The 16761-nt window shown below is 37.1% G+C and overlaps 1 protein-coding gene across 1 annotated transcript; it reads left to right on the top strand.

Annotated features, from left to right (window-relative positions):
- The first annotated feature begins 8648 nt into the window (after positions 1 to 8648).
- On the top strand, positions 8649 to 16761 carry LOC141612047 (uncharacterized). Its single transcript, XM_074430749.1, has 27 exons — positions 8649 to 9514; positions 10171 to 10309; positions 10511 to 10582; positions 10685 to 10756; positions 10857 to 10928; positions 11009 to 11080; positions 11215 to 11286; positions 11370 to 11441; positions 11643 to 11714; positions 11815 to 11883; positions 11971 to 12042; positions 12152 to 12223; positions 12306 to 12377; positions 12490 to 12561; positions 12652 to 12723; positions 12814 to 12885; positions 12991 to 13062; positions 13152 to 13223; positions 13306 to 13377; positions 13645 to 13716; positions 13803 to 13871; positions 13975 to 14046; positions 14181 to 14257; positions 14427 to 14555; positions 14648 to 15001; positions 15551 to 15921; positions 16048 to 16761. The coding sequence occupies exons 1-27, from the start codon at positions 9403 to 9405 to the stop codon at positions 16411 to 16413; spliced, it is 2982 nt and encodes a 993-aa protein (XP_074286850.1). The 5' UTR covers positions 8649 to 9402; the 3' UTR covers positions 16414 to 16761.

The raw sequence follows: 16761 nt of genomic DNA, 5'->3' as shown, positions 1-16761 counted from the left end.
ACCTATGTTACAACCAACTCCTCCCCCACACTTAGTTTCCACATTGTCATATAAATCCTTTAAACCAAATCAACACACAACAAGTTTGCTTCAAACAATCCTAGATAGATTAAACCATTTCTCTAGAATTTGCAATAGTCAAGTAAGCAAGATGCAAGGGTGATCAAACCACACATTCATTCACTTAACATAAGAAATTAAGCACAAGAAAAGAGTATTAGGTAACTTTAAAAGAGATTAGAGAGTCTTACAATACCAAAGTTGAGAACTTTGAATGAAATTACAACAAGAGGAAAGACTTAGGCAACCATAGTTTGATTACAACCCAACAAATTAAGAGAAATCAGCATGGAAATTGAAAGATTAAGTCTTGAATTATTGGATGATAGATGTTAATTGGTGGTAAGGAGGTTCTCTCTAAGATCTCATAATGTGGGTATTTATACCCTTGGCTTTTGGCATTAGGTTAAGGCAAAATTGGGTCTTCAAATGAGTGAATCACGAGACTCAAAACAGTACAAAGCGCAGCCTGCGGGTTGGAGCGCAGCCTGCGCATTTCAGCCTTGCAGCGCATTTTAGTGAAAGCCATATCTCCCTCGTTTCTTGGACAAATAAGGCGTGTGACCTACCGTTAGAAAGATAATATCACAAGCTTTCACCTCCACTTGGCCTTGCATCGATACGAGGTCTAGAACTCGAGATATACTCGTTTGAAGTTGACCATTTTGAAACCGAGTTTTCAATTCTTCATTTTAGCTCTTGTTTGTGCATGCCAAGGCTTCAATTCTTCCTTTTGCTTGCTTCTTTTGACTTTTCACTTATTCCCTTGGCTTACCATTTGCTCTCCTTCTTCTCCTTGGTTGACCATGGCTCGGGTTTGACTTCTTATTCCGTTTCTGCATAACGGTTTCTTCACCTCAACTTATCATCATGATACACTTGAACTACCCTTGAGATGCAAATGCCAAAAACAAGTTCAATTAACCCAAGTTACAACCAAAGTGAATTGGCCAGGAAATATAACGATTAACACTCAAAACTGGATTCACTACACATTTATTCAACTAAAATTACCTAATTAAGCCGACACTATTTGACTCTATCACTACCTCAGGCAGCTGAAATGGAAAAACTCTCATTTATTTAGGAAGGCTAGCTAAAAGCTCCTAAATAAATGAGAGTGTTACAAATATACTATCCACCCAGTGATATTAGTCCAGTGGTAGCCGGGTTAAATCTTGAATCTTGCAGAAATGCAGGAGTTGAGAGGTCCCGGGTTCGACTATCAGCTGGGGCGATGATCACTTGGCCACTGCAGCTCCCGAAGGGGGTGACTTACATGGTCCATGTGGTGGTGCTGGAATGCATGGGCCCGAGGAGGACTCAACACCCTCGTCATCAAAATAAAATACTATTAGTTAATTGCTACATCCAAGTCCCTATACCGTGTCACTCCTATTCCGGTCGACCCTTGTAATTTCTCTTTCTTCCAGGAAATTTTTGTTTCTTCATCTTGTTTTACAAACAGTTTTTAGGTGATATTTATTTTCATGGTCGTAGCCTAAACAAACCCTTTTCTTATCCGGTTTAAAGCTTGGACGTCTTTGTGGCAGCGTAGTTTGTATCCTTTGAGCTTAAGTCGGGGAGACTTTAATATCCCCCTTTTACAGTCGTAGCCTAGGGCGTACTTAACCTGTTCAGCCAAAGTCCGTCCATCTAAGTTGTAACTTAGGTTGTACCTTTTTTTTTGTCTAAGCGAGGAATTCTTTTCAGTACTCACCCTTGCCGCCACCATCTTCATATCCTTTGCAATTTTTAATTCAAAGCGTCTTGCTTGTGACAGGCTAATCCCGTCACAAGCTGAAGACCTCTCACAAAAAAGGAGAGGGAACAAGGTGGGGCACCCCCCATGTGCTTCCCACTCACCTCTCAATGGGTATTTTGTGAGAGTAAACGGTATCCGTCACAAGCTTGTGACGGATATCGCCGTCTTCAATAAGATTCTCCTCCGTCTTGGTTAATAACTATTTATTTTCATTTTGGAATGTATTCCGTATTACTTAATAGTTATCTATTTCTATTTATGGTAGCTTTTTATGAGCTTCATTCCACATGCATGTGGGAATTGAGATCATATGTTTTGTGATAGTGTCAAATTGGGACGAGTCAATAGGTTAATGTTATCACCATAAACATGCTTGATACCGGGTTTTAGTTGGACTTGTTGTAATATACCGGTTTGCCCTTTTGGTTATAATTTTAGAGTCTTAGCTTATAACTTACCAAGGCAAAGAAGGAGAGCAAAAGGAAAGCCAAGGGAATAAGTGCAAAATCAAGAGAAGCAAGCAAAAGGAAGAATTGAAGCCTTGACATGCACAAACAAGAGCCAAAATGAAGAATTGAAAACTCGATTTCACAAGGGTCAACTTCAAACGAGTATATCTCTAGTTCTAGACCTCGTATTGACACAAGTCCAATTGGAGGTGAAAGCTTGTGATCTTAGCTTTCCAACGGTAGGTCACACGCCTCGTTTGTCCAACAAACGAGGGAGATATGGCCTTCGCAAGATGTTGCTGTCAGTCTGAAGCGCAGCCTGCGCAATTGAATGCGCAGCCTGCGCAAATACGCGCTGCAATTCCACAAATGCGAGCCTGTGCGCAGGCTGCGCAAACAGGGTGCGCAGGTGGCACGATTGCGCAGGCAAGAACAGTTTTTGCGCAGCCTGCGCAACTCTGCTATACGGGTTTTCTAATCTCCTTTTTGGCCTTCTTAATTGGAAATCTTTCTAGGTTTTCGGGAAGCCATATATATACCCGAGAGTTTGAAGACCTAGAGCATTCACCTACCATCCTATCATCTCATCTAATCTCATTTTGAGGGTTCTAATCTTGTAATAATTTAGAAGACTATTTTCCATTCAAGTTGTAATCTTTCTTTGTTTTTGGGTTTTATGAAGACTATGGAAGGCTAAATCCTTCCCTACTTGGTGTAATCCATTGCAAGCTTTTATCTTTATCATTGTATTGACTCCTTAATCTCTACTCTTTCATTTATTTCAATTTCTAAGTTTTAATGACATGATGAATGTTTTGTTGTGAGAAGTAATTACCCTTGCCTATTTAATGTTCATCTATTGCTTGTTTATTGCAAAGTTCCTTGCTTTTGTGATAACTTGTTGAAGCATCTCATGATTATTGATATCTTGGTTTAAAGTATCAACCTTTGTGAGTAGAAATTGATTATATCATTGGGTTTGTTGGTTTAAACATATCTTTGTGATATCCCATTTACTTTCCTCTTGGTTTGCTCTTCATGCTCTTAGTTGCAATTCCTACATGGTTTAATGTTAGAATTTGTAGTCTAAGTAGGATTATCATTGTTGGCTTAGATAGTGGTAATCACTTGCTTGAGGATTGTTGTTGGGTAAATGAAATTGGAGAGAAAAGAGTCTTGCTTTGAGAAAAGTTGGAACTTGTAGGATTACACCAAGTTCTCACCTCTTATAATTGTTACTTGCATACCAAGTGTTTGTTACCTTGTCTCATAGGAAAAATCACATCTCCTTGATTTTGTTACTTGTTTTCTCCATGACAATTCTCCATATATGTCTCTCTATTGTTGTTCATTGTTAATACCCATAGTTTGTGCATAGTCTTGTGCTTTGTCCATCTTAATTAATCAAAATTCAAGTCCTTAGTCTTAAATCCCTTCTCTTGGGTTCGACCCTTACTTCCATTTGCTACTATTCTTAATTGCATAGTGTAGAGTTGAGTTTGGTTTATAAATTGTTAATTTGATAGGTTAATTCTAGTATTTTACGACACCTAGTTTTACGCTATCAAATTTTGGCGCCGTTGCCGGGGAAGGGCAACATGGCTAAAGCTTGTTTTTGAACTTTTGGTCTTTAATTAGTGTAGTTAGTCTTTGTAAATATTAGGACTCATTTTTTTTTGCCATGATCTATTTACTTGTTTGATTAAATGGCTCATATCTACTTTCCACAAGATGAGGGTGAATTGTTTTGCAATTACTTTGATAGAGTTGAGCAATATGTCTTGCAATGCAATTATTCTTATGAATTATGGGAGCTTGTCCATTTGGTCTATTATGGTTTAAATGAGGAGTGTAAGTTTCATGTGCATTGCTTGAGTAATGGAAAATTCCGTGAAGGGAATTATGAGGATCAATGGGAACTTTTTCAATATCTTGCCCATGACACTAGAGAACGGGAGTGGCAAAAATCTTCAATAGAAATTCAAGAATTGCTTCAAGCTCTTATCAAGGGTCAAAAGAAAATGAATTAAAATTTTGATAGACAACTTTGGCCCAACACTTTGGAAATGGACATCTTCAATAACCAAATGAACCAAATTCGTGGTGATATTGATGGAAATAAAATCGATGAAGAGGTTCTTCACACTTTAGACAATGAGTGTTTTGATGATAGTTCCTTTGATAAAGGGAATGATCTTGAGGTTGAAAACCCTCCTCCCCTTAATCTTGATACGAGCTACTCTTATAAAGAGTATTGTTTTTGGGATGATGAGAAGGATGCTTATGTTTTCACCACACTTCCATGCCACTCCCCCGTTGTGGTATCTACCGACACCTTTATGCACTAGTGATGATGGTTCCTCGAGTAATAGTCATGTGGATGAGGACAACTCCTCGGACCTTAGTCGCCTTGGTGAGGAGTTGTCATGTGAGGAGTCATTGGGTCAAATTGTTGACAAAGATGAACATGAGGGAAGTAAGGTTGAGGAAGTGGTTGTTTGCACCTTTGACAACTCTTATTTTGAGGGTCTATTTGATGAGGAGGATGATATGTGTGACTTGAAACCTTCTTTGGCCTTGCCATCCATTGAGATCCCTATCCACATTCCTTGTACCGAAGTTGACGCCTCACACCTTGGAAACAACCCTTTGGTTTGTAGTAACTCTTACCCGGAATTGACCTTTAAAGAATCGGGGAGTGAGGTGTTTGAGAAGAATGACCAAGAAGCAATGATTTTTGAGGTGGTTGGGATAGAAAAGGAGAAGGTGGAGGCTCTTGAAGACATGATTTGGGAACCTCCAAAACCTATGAAACTTGTAAGTGTGGGGGTCAAGGAAGATGCTAAAGAAGAAATGGAAAATGAGTTTGTAGAGGTATACCCCCTCAAAAAGGAACCACCTCAAATTTGTTTTGAAAAGCCATCAAGCTTTCACCCAAAGAAGCTCATGAATCCCATCATTCTTACTTGGTTTTTACCAAGTCCATCCCATCATTCAAAGAACCTTATCGTGACAAGAAACCGTTCCTTAGGCATGCAAAGTTGAAATATGTGTCTTGTGCACACTCGGTCCTTACTTATGCTGGCTATGTGGGTGATCTATACTATGGTCATGCTTCTTGTTTATGGGCTAGTGTGTATGACAAGTTACTAATTAAGGGCGTTGCGTTGTTCCGCTCTTGATTCTTGAAGAAGAAAAATGTTGAAAAGGCGTCGAGCAAACGACGAAAACCAAAAGCGCTTTACGGGAGGCAACCCGTACTCCTTCTACATTTCTTTACTCTCCTTTGCATTTCTAGTACTCTCCTCCACATTGAGGACAATGTGGAAACTAAGTGTGGGGGAGGAGTTTGATTGCAACATATGTAAGTTTTATTTCATGTTTTGATGCATATTTTTGAAAAAAATAAAAATAAAAAAAAATAATTGTAAAAAAATTGGAAATTGGAAATTCCGGCTAGGTGAAAACCCACAAGGGTGGGCACCTAGGCAAGATTGGAAAAGGTGGCCGAGGACGGAATGAAAACCCGAAAGGGCATTCCGGGCAAAATGAAGAATCGAGTTGCGAGCCACCGATGAGAGGAAAGGAAAAAGCTAAGGTGAAAACCCGAAAGGGCACCTTAGGCAAAATGGGGAATTTTCAAACAAAAAAAAAGTCGAAAAATTGAAAATTGTAACACCAAAAAGATGGAGGGATAAGAAGGGAGTGATAAGGAGGGTCTTGGAAGGAGGTTAGGTCTAGAATTTAATTTATTTTGAGTCACAAGAACTTGTCCCAAATTGGTGGATTTTTGATTTGGCTATACTTGTGTTGTTGATGCTTAATGGAGTTTGGCCGACCAAGTAGCACAATTTTCATATATGGAGTGATAAGGGGGTGTTATAAGTAGTGATGAGTTGTGATTGATAGGAGGATTTTGATGGGTCATTTTGCTATTGTCTTGGGATAAGATAAGAGTGACCATTACTACTTCTTTGGTGATATAAGAAGGGTGGAGTTGCGTGATGTGTCGGAGTTGGAGTTGTGTCGTGTCTTGTGTGAGGGATGGTATAAGGAGGGTGAGTGAGTGAAGAGTGTGTGCAAAAACTTTGAGTCTAGATTTTCTTTTTAATCGGTGGATTGTTCATGAGGGAGACATAAGAAGGAAGAGGTAAGTGAAGAGTGATCGGATTCTCCTACACTCACTTGATGGACTTGTGTACCTCCCTACTTAGTCTTGAGTTTTACTCGGGACGAGTAAAGTCCAAGTGTGGGGGAATTTGATAGTGTCAAATTGTGATGAGTCAATAGGTTAATGTTATCACCATAAACATGCTTGATACCGGGTTTTAGTTGAACTTGTTGTAATATATCGGTTTGCACTTTTGGTTGTAATTTTAGAGTCTTAGCTTATAACTTAACAAGGCAAAGAAGGAGAGCAAAAGGAAAGCCAAGGGAATAAATGCACAATCAAGAGAAGCAAGCAAAAGGAAGAATTGAAGCCTTGACATGCACAAACAAGAGCCAAAATGAAGAATTGAAAACTCGGTTTCACAAGGGTTAACTTCAAACGAGTATATCTCTAGTTCTAGACCTTGTATCGACGCAATTCCAGTTGGAGGTGAAATCTTGGGATCTTAGCTTTCCAACGGTAGGTCACACGCCTCGTTTGTTCAAAAAACAAGGGAGATATGGCCTTCGCAAGATGCTGCTGTCAGTCTGAAGCGCAGCCTGCGCAAATACACGCTGCAATTCCACAAATGCGAGCCTGTGCGCAGGCTGCGCAAACAGGGTGCGCATGTGGCACGATTGCGCAGGCAAGAACAGTTTTTGCGCAGCCTGTGCAGCTCTGCTATACGGGTTTTCTAATCTCCTTTTTGGCCTTCTTAATTGGTAATCTTTCTAGGTTTTCGGGAAGCCATATATATACCCGAGAGTTTGAAGACCTAGAGCATTCACCTACCATCCTATCATCTCATCTAATCTCATTTTGAGGGTTATAATCTTGTAATAATTTAGAAGACTATTTTCCATTCAAGTTGTAATCTTTCTTTGTTTTTGGGTTTTATGAAGACTATGGAAGGCTAAATCCTTCCCTACTTGGTGTAATCCATTGCAAGCTTTCATCTTTATCATTGTATTGACTCCTTAATCTCTACTCTTTCATTTATTTCAATTTCTAAGTTTTAATGACATGATGAATGTTTTGTTGTGAGAAGTAATTACCCTTGCCTCTTTAATGTTCATCTATTGCTTGTTTATTGCAAAGTTCCTTGCTTTTGTGATAACTTGTTGAAGCATCTCATGATTATTGATATCTTGGTTTAAAGTATCAACCTTTGTGAGTAGAAATTGATTATATCATTGGGTTTGTTGCTTTAAACATATCTTTGTGATATCCCATTTACTTTCCTCTTGGTTTGCTCTTCATGCTCTTAGTTGCAATTCCTACATGGTTTAATGTTAGAATTTGTAGTCTAAGTAGGATTATCATTGTTGGCTTAGATAGTGGTAATCACTTGCCTGAGGATTGTTGTTGGGTAAATGAAACTTGAGAGAAAAGAGTCTTGCTTTGTGAAAAGTTGGAACTTGTAGGATTACACCAAGTTCTCACCTCTTATAATTGTTACTTGCATACCAAGTGTTTGTTACCTTGTCTCATAGGAAAAATCACATCTCCTTGATTTTGTTACTTGTTTTCTCCATGACAATTCTCCATATATGTCTCTCTATTGTTGTTCATTGTTAATACCCATAGTTTGTGCATAGTCTTGTGCTTTGTCCATCTTAATTAATCAAAATTCAAGTCTTTAGTCTTAAATCCCTTCTCTTGGGTTCGACTCTTACTTCCATTTGCTACTATTCTTAATTGCATAGTGTAGAGTTGAGTTTGGTTTATAAATTGTTAATTTGATAGATTAATTCTAGTATTTTACGACACCTAGTTTTACGCTATCATTTTGTGTGGTGCATATTCACCCAATTTCTTTCTTTAACTTTTCCGTTAAAAACAATACACAAAAGATAACTATCGACTGAGACAGAATGAGTATATGAAAATGAAAATGACAATGAAAATGAAAATAGAGATATACTCCATCCGTACCAGACCAAAGGTAACACTTACTATAAACGGATGTACCACACCAAAGGTAACATTCCTTATTTGGTCGACAACATTACCAAGTTATCCTTATCCCCATTTGATATTTACACAAAATGCCATTAGATACCCCACCTACCAACCCACAATTAAACCCACAATTACATACCCCACCTATTTTTTCCCTCTTTACCCTTACTTTTTCCACTTTTTCTTAAATACTCCAATTTTCCCTACGTTACCTTTGGTGTGGTACGGAGGGAGTAAAAAAACAGAATTCAACAAATCCACTATCCATCCATAGCCTCCATAAGCATGTAAAATTTTCTCGTAAATTGACAAGAATCTTGAAGTAACCTTTATTTACCTAGAGAGAGAAAACAAAGAGAGTAGACAGTAAAAAAAAAAAAAAAGTTGTCAAGTCTAAAACCAAAAAGTAGCAAGTAATAAGAGAGGCATTCTGCAGGTTTCTCAGAGACCCCTCTCTCTCACTCTCTCTCTCTCACACACACAATAACACACTCCTCTCACACCTCTCTCTTCTGCAGAAACTAATACAGCTGCTTCTGCCAAAGCCAAAGCTATGACAGTGACCTCTCTCTCTCACACCTATTATCATTATCAATATCAATTAAATTAAAATTTAAAATAATTAATATTTACTACTACTACTAGACTAGTAGCTTACCTTTCTCCCCTATGCTATATTATCACATTAATTCACTGCAGTAGAGAGATGAGATTATTCAGAGATTTATTGTAGTATGTGTATATACACATACTACTTCTACACTAGCATTGCCTTTTTATTTATCACTTTTTCCTCACTCTCTTAAATTTGCAATGCAATGCAATGTACATTGTTTTTGTCCTCTTTTGTTCTTGCTGCAAGTTTTTACTCTCAGGGTTTGACAAAGATATGACCTTCACCTTCATTTTTTAAGAACACTACCCTCTCATTTTATTTCCTGCAATTTTTCTCCATTTTCTGTGCTTAAAAAAAAATCACTTCATTTTTCAAAATTTGGTTGAAAAATTGAAAAGAAATGGAGATGGGTTTTTCTGGGTTTTTGAAAAGACGAACAAGGGTTGTTTCTGTTTTGGGTTTTTTAGTGTTTCTGATGTTCTCTAATTTGGGTTCAGTGGATTCTGATGATGGTAAGTTGTTGTTCTTCTACTAATTATTTTTCTGTGTACAATGTGTTGTTTAAATGTTTAATTAATGGGTATGTTTGTCTTAAACCCATTAATTAATTCACCTACTTTCTGTCTGATTAATATAATAATGTCACTTTTTTGTCCTTAATTATCTTCTTCTTCTTACTTTATTGTTTCATCACTAAAATATTTCATCTCATTATTCTTCTGTTTGTTTCAGCTAGAGTACTACTAGTATTTTTTAAAATTATATGTTTCATTAAAAAATACGCCTTAGATATATTAAACAAACGTATGAAATCAAACCGAACCGAACGGATAGAGTATATAATTTCTAAAGCTTATATTATATAATAATAATAATTGTCGTTTGTTTATGTAACAACTGCTCCAAACATATGATATAGCCGTTTTTTTTTCATTGATAGTACAAAAGGCTTAGTCTTTTCAAATGAGTGTGATTTACTAACTATTATCATCTTTTTATAATAATTTTTGGGTTTTCCTTCTATATTTGTGATTCTTCATTGTTTCCTCTTTTTGGGTACTCTAGCAGTGAAATTACCATTTTTATGTCATAATCATTACTTTATCCCTTTGCAATGATTTTTGAGTTTAATTTAATTATTACCATTTGATGTGATTTTGTGTTAAAGGGGCAACATTATTGGAGATTAAGAAGTCAATTAGGGATGAAGAAAATGTGTTATATGATTGGGCAGATTCAGCATCAACAGATTACTGTATATGGAGAGGGATTACATGTGATAATGTTACTTTCAATATTGTTGCATTGTGAGTTCTTTACATTTCATATCTCTTTCCTTTTCATACCTTTTCTTTAGTACTTATCTTATGAAACATGTCACATTATGTGATTATGATATAGGAGTAGTATACACATAATATTTTGTTATGATTGTATTTTTATTTTGTTTTTTATGTAAAGTTATTTTGACATGTCATTTGCCTTTTGGCTTTGTGGGATCATTCTAGGAATCTTTCAGGCTTGAATCTTGATGGAGAAATTTCACCTTCCATTGGAAACCTTAAAACCTTGCTCTCAATGTAAACTACTCCCTATTCTGTTAATTTCTTTTTACACTGCGCGCTAATGCCACGAACTTATGTTGATGGTGCGTGTAATTAATGTCGCGCTTCCTGAAACAGTGACCTTAGCAGGAACAGGCTTTCTGGACAAATTCCTGAAGAGATTGGAGACTGTTCTCCTCTTAAGAGCTTGTATGTTATTTTTGCTATCATTTGTCGATTATCTTGACATTATATTGCTTCGAGATATAGTAAGTTCTCTATGACAAAATGAAATTATTTGGTTTTCTAGGGACTTGTCTTATAATCTGCTGTATGGAGATATCCCATTTTCAATCTCTAAGCTGAAACAACTGGAAGCACTGTAAGCGATTTGTCCTATGTTTGAACCGATTATTCGGTTACATAAAAAATCTTCAGTAACTTATTTGATTTAACATCCAGGATCCTGAAGAATAATCAATTCACTGGCCCGATCCCATCAACACTCTCACAAATACCAAATTTGAAAATATTGTGAGTTTCTTTTATCCTGGATTCGAATCGGAATGATGTCCTGATATCATATGATCTTCTTGCGATTGTGTAAGTTTTCCTCGTATACTAACAAGGGTCACCAACTTACTACTCTGTGTTTTTGCTCTTTTCAGAGACCTTGCGCAGAACAATCTAACTGGAGAAATTCCTAGGCTTATTTATTGGAATGAGGTTTTGCAGTATCTGTAAGTAATTCTATTAACTTAAACATTTTCACAGTTGGATCCCTGACTCTTGGTAACATTTTATTCATCTTCCTGTAATGCAGCGGACTTCGGGGAAACAGTTTGGTTGGGACACTTTCACCTGATATGTGCCAGCTGACTGGATTGTGGTACTTGTAAGTCTTCTGAAATCTGCCATTGTGATTTGCCTGCATTTTTTTACGTTTGTTACTCAGACTCGGATGGAAGTATCTGGCATAGGTGCATATCCAAGTATCCAACTCGACTATTAATGTGGAATATCCACATTTTTTGACATAAGACGTTGCATTTCTTAGGTGTTAACTATTTTTGGCCATGATGTTTCATCTTTGCAGCGATGTTAGAAATAACAGTTTGACTGGCACTATACCCCAGAGCATTGGCAACTGCACTGCATTCCAAGTATTGTATGTGGTCTACGCTCAATGACGATTGTTTACATGAGTTATATCAGTTTTCAATTCAACTTGATAACCGAACTAATCCTATTGTTTTTCTGTATTGAAGGGATTTATCCTACAACCAGCTTACTGGGGAGATCCCGTTTAACATTGGGTTTCTGCAAGTGGCAACCTTGTAAGTTGGATCAATTTCTCTTAATCTTTTTCTAGTTAATTTGCCTTCAATTACTTTGACAATGTGTTGTTTGTTTGTCAAATTTAGGTCATTGCAAGGAAATCAGCTTTCAGGGGAGATACCTTCAGTAATTGGCTTGATGCAGGCACTTGCAGTGCTGTAAGTCTCTTCTAATGTGATCTTATTTCTGGATATAACATTTATGTTTTAATGTAGTTTAATTGATTTTCATCCTTTTTTAGCAACTCTGATTAATACTTTCTTACAGAGATTTAAGCTTCAATAGACTGACTGGGACAATCCCTCCTATTCTGGGAAACTTGAGCTACACTGAGAAATTGTTAGTACCCCATTAAGTAATGTATTTAGTGTTCAGTTTTATTCAATATTTTGTCGGTCCTTATTATTGATTTGTTATACAGATACTTGCATGGGAATAAGTTAACTGGCTCAGTTCCACCAGAGCTTGGAAATATGTCCAAACTTCATTATTTGTAAGTGTACCACTTCTCTACGACTTTAATTCCTTAAATAGTATTGTTTGCATAACAAATGTGTCGTGTTCGTGGTTTATCTTCACTAACAGTCAAAAATCTGCATCACCAGGGAACTAAATGATAACAAGCTAACTGGACATATCCCATCTGAGCTGGGGAAGCTGACAGACTTGTTTGACCTGTAAGTTATGAGATGCTAATTAAAAGAGTGCACATATAGCTCAAACTCACTTGTCGTTTCTCATTTCTAACGTGACTTTTCTTTCCATAGGAATATAGCAAACAACAATCTTGAAGGGCCAATTCCCGAGAATCTTAGTTCATGCGCAAATCTCAACAGCCTGTGAGACCAACCTTTTAATTTGTTTTAGTTTTAGAGTATATGGTTTTTAAGGTTTTAAGCGTAAGATTGCTGAAACATTTTCTGACATAGGAATTTGCATGGAAACAAGTTGAATGGAACAATCCCAGCAGCCTTTCAAAACCTGGAGAGTATGACATACTTGTGAGTTTGAACTAAAATATCTTGAGTCCACTGACTTGATAGGCCTGCAATGCAAATACTAGTCATATATTTACAACCCTTGTTCTCATAGTTTCTCATTTGTAGAAACCTATCATCCAACAATTTCGGAGGTCCGATTCCCCTTGAGATATCACGAATGGGAAATCTTGACACATTGTGAGTTTTCGTTTGTTTTTTTCTAAATCATATACTCAGTAACTTTTATTTCCAAACATGAAATTAAACTAATTAATTCACTTTGTCAGGGACCTTTCTGACAACAAATTTAGCGGTTCTATACCATCACCTATTGGAGACCTGGAGCATCTGTTGAAATTGTATGTGCCCTTATCTGGAAATTCTAATTCAATCTTATTAGAATCCAAGTTCTAATTCCTCTTGCTGTGATTTTTTTTTTAGGAATTTGAGCAGGAACCATATTAGCGGTGTTATCCCAGCAGAGTTTGGCAATCTGCGGAGCATTGGCGACATGTAAGATTTCTGACCAGTTTGATTTTGAGACACTATAAGTAGCATTTATTTCTCACAAATAGTCGTATACAATCGCCGTACACTAATGCTAATTTAAAACCACTTATTTTTCCAACATTGACATCTAGATTTTAGAACTAACGACTATTTTTTTATTTCAATAATTTTAGAAATCTTATTGTAAGGCAACTTCTTAAGAAACTTACGTTGTTTCTACCACCCTGATGCAATTTTGATGCTTTGTTGCATGAATGATCTGTTTTCCAGAGATATCTCTAGGAATCAGCTAACTGGTACAGTTCCACAAGAGCTTGGCCAATTGCAGAATCTATTCTATTTGTAAGTTTATTGGTTAAATAAAAGGGCTTTATTTTTTTCCTTTTTGGCTGTTTCCGAATTTGTATGTTCACGTTGTCTAATTGCAGGAGTTTGGAATACAACAATTTGACTGGAGACTTGATCTCACTAGTGAATTGCCTCAGCCTGCTCACATTGTAGGTTTCATCTCATTTTCAACTCCTTGTGTTTAAATTTGCTTCAAAAAATATTTTTCACAATAATGCACATAGTGATCAAATGCTTCATGATTTCGTGCAGAAACGTATCTTACAATAGCTTGACGGGTAATATTCCTACAAGTAACAACTTCTCGAGATTTTCGCCCAAATGGTAAATCTCTTGTTTAGAATATTATGTGCTCGAATAGTTTTTCTTTTACTAAATTAGTGGTGATGTGTTTCTTCTCCATTGCTTTTCATGATTTTGGAGTGCTTATTTGACAATTTTATTCCTCTTGCCGGCAGCTTTATTGGAAACCCCAATCTTTGTGGATATTGGCGTGGTGCAGTTTGCAACAATAATCCTCCTCCTCCAGAACGAGGTATAGTTTGCAACTATAGACACTATAAGATGAATACGTGCTTGATTTCAAGTTGCTGGTTTTAACAGTCCATAGTTGATAAATTTGCATTAAATAAAGCTAATTGAAGTTATTTTTTATCTTACTGTTCAGTTTCTCATATTGATATATCAACTTGTTATGTATACAGTCACTATATCAAAGGCCGCCATATTAGGAATTGCGTTGGGTGCACTTGTGATCCTACTCATGATATTAGTGGCTGCTTGTCGCCCCAATAAACCGGCGCCATTTTTTGACGGATCATTAGAGAAACCAGGTTATTAGTTATACTTCTTTCAAGCTATCTTGAATATCTGTTTTATCAACCATCTATAATTAACGCCTTGATATCTGATTATTTAACTACAGTGGTCAATTATTCATCGCCAAAGCTAGTAATTCTTCATATGAACATGGCGTTGCATGTTTACGACGACATCATGAGAATGACCGAGAATCTAAGTGAAAAATACATAATCGGTTATGGGGCCTCTAGTACTGTATACAAGTGTGTACTGAAGAACTGCAAACCCGTGGCCATTAAAAAGCTGTATTCCAACTATCCCAACCAATCCCTGAAAGAATTTGAGACTGAGCTTGGGACAGTTGGGAGTATAAAGCACAGAAACCTGGTTTGCTTGCAAGGCTACTCCCTTTCGCCCTGTGGAAACCTACTCTTCTATGATTACATGGAAAATGGGAGTCTATGGGATATCCTTCATGGTAAACCTTCTTCCATTTTTGTCTCTAATTTATCAGAGATCTGCAGTTTTACTTTCAATTGTAGATAGTATACATTATTCTGCATTTCTGGATATAATTTGTTGTACTCTCGTGTTCGTATTATCAAAAATATCCAACATACACACCCATATTTCAAAAACATATGGTATCCTTCTTACTCATAAAAACAGTTCTTAAAAAGCTGTCAAGTACTATAACTTATTTAATTGTTATGCTTTTCATCAAGAGATGATTATTTTTGAGTAAATGATAATTATATTGATGCATTGACAAACTGTAGTTGAGTAATAAAGCAGAATTGCATAAACATTACATTTGAAATATGCGTATGTTATTGTAGGATTATAATAAAACTCGAGGGTGTATGTTGAAATTCAAAAAATCTCAAGTGCACAACATAGGACATCCTTTTCTTTTACTATCAATCAATATGTTTGAGTATGAAAAGATGCTAGGCATTTGGGAGAACGATGATTAATAATTTGCAAGAGTAATGGACCTCTTTTGTTTGAATGTTGGATCTAACAGGCCATGCAAAGAAGAAAAAGCTGGATTGGGAGACTCGTCTTAAGATAGCTCTAGGAGCAGCACAGGGGCTTGCATATCTGCATCATGATTGCAGTCCTCGGATAATCCACAGGGATGTCAAGTCTTCCAACATCCTGCTTGACAAGGATTTTGAAGCCCATCTTACTGACTTCGGTATTGCCAAGAGTGTCTGTGCATCTAAATCTCACACATCGACCTATGTCATGGGCACTATCGGTTATATTGACCCCGAGTATGCCCGCACCTCTCGCCTCACTGAGAAGTCCGATGTCTACAGCTATGGAGTTGTTCTTCTTGAGCTGTTGACTGGAAGAAAGGCCGTCGACAATGAATCAAATCTCCATCATCTGGTAACCTACTTTATTCTTCTCATTAAAATTCCTTTGTTACTTCAATCAATGCATGATAATTAATAACCATCATCTGGTAACCATATTTTCTTTCTTGACAATATTTTTGGCCAAATGTTATCCTAGATTTTATCCAAGACGGCAAACAATGCAGTCATGGAAACAGTGGATTCTGAGATAACAGCCACCTGCAAGGATCTCGGAGCAGTCAAAAAGGTATTCCAACTCGCACTCCTTTGCACAAAGAAGCAGCCGGGTGACAGACCCACAATGCATGAAGTCACTCGCGTTCTCAGCAGCCTCATCCCGGAAATTCAACCAAAGCAAGCAACCGTCCTACCGCCACCCATCCCATCCTCTCAGAAGCCATCCTACATGGACGAGTACGCAAACCTCAAGGCGCCTCACATGGTCAACTGCCCTACAATGAGCACCTCAGATGCTCAGCTCTTCCTCAAGTTCGGTGAAGTCATATCCCAGAACAGTGTGTAACAATATGTTACATTGTTACACAACTTACAGTATGTGTATATTTCTACCAACCCTTGCAAGCATAATCTTCTAAGCTAGTAAAAAACCTCTAAAGTTTCACCTTGAGGTGACCCAGGCTGTAAAAAATGTTAGATTTTACCATATGGTGGTAGTTACTTTTTGCAGTACCCTTTTATTTAAGGAAACAGAAAAATTGAATGGGAAATATGTGGGGTTAGTCTGACAAAAGGAGGCCTGAAAACTGGAAATGTTTCAGGCTAATTGTGTGAAGTTATTAGTGTGGTGAATTATTATTGTAAGGCAACCCCAGCAGCAATAATTCATTTAGGGTGCCCTACCCTCCAAGTA

The sequence above is a fragment of the Silene latifolia genome, chromosome 11, assembly GCF_048544455.1.
Source record: "Silene latifolia isolate original U9 population chromosome 11, ASM4854445v1, whole genome shotgun sequence".
NCBI lineage: Eukaryota > Viridiplantae > Streptophyta > Magnoliopsida > Caryophyllales > Caryophyllaceae > Silene > Silene latifolia.
This window is presented reverse-complemented; position numbering and strand designations above follow the sequence as displayed.

Coding starts and splice junctions, on each gene's coding strand:
- LOC141612047 (XM_074430749.1), top strand. CDS start 9,403: ATGGAGATGGGTTTTTCTGGGTTTTTGAAAAGACGAACAAGGGTTGTT. Junction 12,224..12,305: donor TTGAGCTACACTGAGAAATT/GTTAGTACCCCA, acceptor TTTGTTATACAG/ATACTTGCATGGGAATAAGT. Junction 13,717..13,802: donor TTGCAGAATCTATTCTATTT/GTAAGTTTATTG, acceptor GTCTAATTGCAG/GAGTTTGGAATACAACAATT.